The 5615-nt window shown below is 34.8% G+C and overlaps 1 protein-coding gene across 1 annotated transcript; it reads right to left on the reverse strand.

The window, feature by feature from the left end:
* Nucleotides 1-2587: 2587 nt before the first annotated feature.
* LOC113752242 (abscisic acid receptor PYL4-like) lies at nt 2588-3049 on the reverse strand. The gene has a single exon (XM_027296364.1). It carries the CDS (start codon nt 3047-3049, stop codon nt 2588-2590), a length of 462 nt encoding a protein of 153 aa, XP_027152165.1.
* Nucleotides 3050-5615: the final 2566 nt, after the last annotated feature.

The following is a 5615-nucleotide window of genomic DNA, read 5'->3' on the forward strand; positions in this document are numbered from 1 at the left end:
CAATTCAGGTGACTCACTGAACAGAAGAGAACCAGCTTAAAAGTTCCTGTCAATACGTACTAGTGAATGTTGATTACTTACAGTAAAAACAGTTCATTGACAGCTCTAACACAAAACAGATTTATGTGAACAAGTATACAAACTCTGAAAAAGTAAAGTGCGGCTGTAAAACAGAGCAAAGTAAAAGAATCAAAGAAAGGTGATTGGATCATAACCCGGGATAGATGCTAAAATCCAGACAAGAAGAATGAAACAAAAAAACTCGCATTCACCAACCTTTCATATATAATCTGCACAGAAGGATTTTGAGAACGTACGCTAAGAGCTGCCGTCTAAAGCATGAAAAAAATCCCTCCTCCTTCATCCGGACTTGGGACCGGCTGTGTGATGTATTGTGTCAACACAGGTGGAGTTAAAAAACTTCATGTCTCTAGTGCCAAGCATGATAAGTCATCTCTTCGCGATCATAGACAAGTCACCTTGGACAATGAATACCCCCTATACCATTGAATGCGAGGAAAAATTGACGAATACTCCCACTCAAAAACATGTAGAGCAGGCTGTATCAAATAGCAATAATTGGTTAATTCCCAGTCTTCAGCATGTGTGAGGGATGAAATGTCATCTAGCTTAGTAAAGGGAATTTGTTCGAGCATAACAATTTGATATGAATTCAACACTAATTGGCCCATATGACAATTATATTGAAGAAAGATGGCGTGCTCACAGGAGTTGGGTTAAAAACATCCAAAAGACTCGTCTCAACTTTCCATCCGCAACTAAGTTTTTTGGTTTAAAATCCCAATATACCTAAAAGTCGAAGGTCCAAGTGAGATCTAGGATTGCTCACCAGAACCAGGGCGTTAACAATGGTAACGACAATGGTTGGCCTGCACTATAGTTGCGGTGGGGTTCCCCCCATTGTCCCTCGTTGTGTGAGTGCAAGGACTTGGCTGCAGCTTGTTAATAGATTTTGTTTTTCGACTGCAAAGCTGTCCCTGTTGTGGCAATTGCAATCCCAATTCTTTCCAGAAGCACCTTTTTTTTGGTGCTATTTTGTGCTCTTTTTGCACTTATTCATTTTTAGGTCTCCTGAGAATCCAACTGGCTCACTCAGGAGATGTTTGGCATGGGAACCACAACTGCACCCTCACTTATTATTTGGTATAGCGAGACTCCCGACTTGGCTTACTCTGCAACAACCGAACAGGGAACCACAACAGATACATGGCACTAACCTGCCCCTGATTGCTTTATCGCCTCACCAACTTATTAAGTATATTAAGATGTCAACTCCAATCACTAGGCGCAGACTTCAAGTTTTAACTTATACTTCTTTCAGTTTCTAAGCCAAGGTAGAAATGGAAAGAGGCCAATTAGGATTTCATTCACATCAAAAGCTACACCGTCGCATTATCACGCAATTACAGGGCTAGTTGTTATACGTGCAAAGGTGTGTGAAGTAGCTTTAGACAGATTCCCAAGTACAGCTAACTTTGATACCTAAAAGTGGAAGTACCTATCATTTTCACCCCTGGTATTTAGGCACATTTATAGGGAACACACTTAGACATGCTAATAGGAACTCAAGTGATCATCAGTAGCTATTAAAATGTTCACAAACAATTAAAAAGTTAAAAAGATAGGGTTTATAGGCAGGCTAAATGGGGCAAAAAAGAATCAAGTGCTGTTTAATTAACAAAAGGACAGAAATTTAAGTATTGATCGTGTAGAGTATTTATGAGACATTAAAGTGGCAGATTTAAAATCATGCATTACCCTTTTTTTTCCTTTTGAAAACAATAACACCTCATGCATAGTTGATGGATACAGGTTAGGTAGAGCTAAGCGAATTTTCTATAATGTCTTTTTTCTCATATTTTTAATTTTTTGCTTTTAAAAAAAAATTCTTTCCCTACTAATAAAAAGTAAAGGAATAAAGAAACCAAAATCCTTTTGTGTTTTTTTTTGGATTTTTTTTGTTTTTTCAATTTTTCATTCTTTACTTGCAAATAAAAAAGTAAAAAGGAAACCAAAATCATTTTTCACTTTTTTTTAAATGCTTTTCATACTTAAAAAAAGTAAACAGAAAAAGAAACCAAAATATTTTTGTGCTTTTTTTTTGGATTTTTTTCAATGTTTTTTGTTCTTTTGCCTTGCAAATAAAAACAAAAAAAAAAGAAAACGAAAATCTTTTTTTCACTTTTTTTGATTTTTCATTTTTTTTTGAAAAATTCTTTTCCTAACTAAAGAAAAGTAAATTTGAGAAAAAAAGAAGCGAAAATCTTTTTTTTTTTTTGATTTTTTATTTTTTATACTTTTTTGTTTTCAATGTTTTTTTTTAGCAAATAAAAAAAGGAAAAAAAAGGAGGAACCAAAATCTTTTTGTTTTTTTAAAAAAAATTGTCTTTTTTTTTTATTTTTCATTGGTTTTTTGAAATTAAATTCTCTCCTAGCTAATAACCTAATTAACTTAGCTAATAACAAAAAAAAAACCAGTGAAAGAAATGAAATTTTCAAAACCTGTCGTTTGCGCTTTGCCCGCCAAAATCCTCAGCAACTCTGGAAAAGGGTCCTCAGTTCAGTTTCAACCGATCGTATCCACAAGGCCAACGTCTCTGTCTTTCGTGTTGGCCTCGGCCGCATCATCACGTACGTCTCCACAACCACCGTCTCCATCGCCGCCATTGGGGTGTAGGCTCATGATCGAGCGATAGTTCGACAATCGGTGGTCGCCGTTGACAATGCTGAACCCGAAGATGCGCTGATCATGATCAAGAGCCTCGAGCCGCTCGATGCTATAGGAGGCTGGAAGTCCTGACGTGACATCCACACGGCGTAAGCATCCGACTTGGTTCGCTTGGCCATCTATGATTCTGCAAGATCTCACAAACGGCTTGTAGCGTTGAGGATTTTCAAAGTCGGAAACCAGAGCCCAAACGACGGAGGCAGGAGCTGCGATAGTTTGGAACAAAGTAGATGAACATTCGTTCGGCTGCAAAACAGGGTTGTGGTGGCTGGAAACGGTTGTGGGAAGCTGAAAAATCATGGTTGTGGGAAGCTGAAAAGGAGGGTTGTTTATCATGGGAAAATTTTTTAACAATCTTCAGTGAAAACGATGGAAGGAGTTTCTGTGAGGAAGTTAGAAGAATAGTAACTTGTATTTATATATAGGCGTAGAAGAAATTGCTCCAATTCCTAAGTGGAGAAGGATTATTACCAAAATAAGGAAGGATTAGGATTATGATTTCCTATGTGGAAAAGGATTGGATATCAGGTTCAAAGACTCCGTTAGAAGTTAGAACCGGCACTGGCAAGCTGGCCGAAGAACCATCCGTTTTGCCAAATTTGGGTTTAATTGAATTACGCCATTAACTATTGGATAAAATATAGAAAAGGCCCTTGAGGTTAAGTGAACATATAGAAAAACCCTCTATATAGTTTCAAAACATATACTCCTGTGCCTTATGATTTGAACTAATTTAAAAAAGTGATAGAAATCGTTTAAATTAACGATTTGAAATACACGCGCTTCTTTTGCGAGTATTTGTATTGAAAATAAATAAATTTTCAATTGATGTACCTATTATATTCTTAGAGTTATAATACAGAAAACCCCTCTGTGATTAATCAGACCTACAAAAAAAAGCCCTTATAGTTTCAAATCTTACAATCCAGTATCTCGTGGTTTTGAATTAATGTGAAAAATCAGCAAAAATCATTTGAATTAATGAATTTGAGGTTGCTTGACCTGAAAAATAATTTTTTAAATTCAAAATTTTAACTGACATACCTATTAAATACCTTAGAACTCATAAAATTTTCAAAAACAACCCAGAACTCCCAAATACAACTCACCTTTATTTCTATATATATATAATAAATAAATAAAAATTCTCAAATAAAACTCACCTTATTTCTATACATAAAATAAATAAATAGAAACTTCCAAATATAGCTTATCTTATTCCTATGCACAAAATAAATAAATAAAAACTACATGTAACCATAGGGGGCTTTTTTCGTAGATTGGCTTAATCACAGGGAGTTTTTTCGTAAGTTTGCTTATAGGATGGTTGTTAAAAGGTCTTTTATTGCTTATATATATTAGGGTAATTGTGTCATTTCATCTACCTCCGCTAGTTTTGACAATTTCCGTTGCTGTCTCAAATTAGTTCAAACCATGAGAGGTCAAAATGTATGATTTGAAATCATAAGGGACATTTCCATAGGTTAGCTTAACCACGGGGGACTTTTTCGTATTTTACCCTGCTTTTAAAGATTGAACTTTTTCATTTTTTTTCCTGTTTTATTAAAAGCATATATGTTACAAGTTTGAACATAGCAATTCAATATTTTGATTAGAGATCTTTTTTTTGGGATAGTTTAAGTTATAAAAAATAATAGATTTATAGAAAAGAGGTCAACTTGCAGTAGTATGCCAATATACTGGCTTTTTTTGGATTGCCATTCTCTTGACAAAAATCTCATGTTTTTTGGGAATATTTCCTTGACAGATTTTTCAATGATCTTTTTACTTGATATAAATCACATCTAAAAAAGTGTTACAATATACCCTTCCAGAAAATGCAATCCAAACAGTGTACTTCCATGATCAACCATAGTAGTATTGCGATTACGAACCTTTTTTTACAGTTAGAATAAAAAAAAGAAAAATAGAACCTAGACAACAAAATCGATTGTGTGACTTGACACTCTCTTGATTGCTTGACATAATTCAAATCAAGGTGAAGATAACTTGTAATATTTTCGGTCATTTTTTCCAAAGGTCAAAAGACTATTTGGGTACATGACAGGCGTCAAACCTGTGCAATAATAAATACCTGCTTAAATAAAATACAAATTCTGTATATAGCGGTAAGCAGGGTCGAATCCACAGGGACTGGGGATAATTTAATTTCTTCTCAAGTTCCAGATATGGGGGGTTTTGAAAATGAGAATAACTAAATTACTTGGAATAAATTAAAATAAAATAAAATAACTACAACTCAAATAACTAATTATCACAATAAAAATAATAATGGACGAACTCTAGCCAAGAGACAACTTCGGAGATGGTTCACTTAATTCGATCACAGATGCAAGGATTATTCCAGTTACTATCTGATAAATTAGTTATAGTTGTCATACACGCGATAAACAACCAACTCTTCCTCAATTTGTCGATAGCCAAGGTACGACCGTTGACTATTTCTCTAATCAGGAAATAACCCTAGGTACGACCATAGAAGTTCAATTCCCTAATTGCATGAATAATTAGAAGAGCCTAATTCTAACCAATTAACACGCTACGAGGGTCTCTTTAAGTTAGCCTGTCTATCTCCCTGACACAAACCCAATCATGCCAGTTGCCACCAGTTTAGAATAATTAAACAATTACGGATTTAACTACCCTAATTGGCTTCAGGTTATTGAATTAATCTAGAATCCGGGCCCTGGATAATCGAATAATAAAACAACCATATGAACATAAAGCAGAAGATAGACAAATACCAGTGAATAATGAAAATAAATAAAAACTAATTCGATCTCACAAATTTAGTAGAACCAAATCCTTCGTTGTTCTTGACTAGACAAACTTAGCCACGCCTCAT

This window comes from Coffea eugenioides, chromosome 11, assembly GCF_003713205.1.
Source record: "Coffea eugenioides isolate CCC68of chromosome 11, Ceug_1.0, whole genome shotgun sequence".
Taxonomy (NCBI): domain Eukaryota; kingdom Viridiplantae; phylum Streptophyta; class Magnoliopsida; order Gentianales; family Rubiaceae; genus Coffea; species Coffea eugenioides.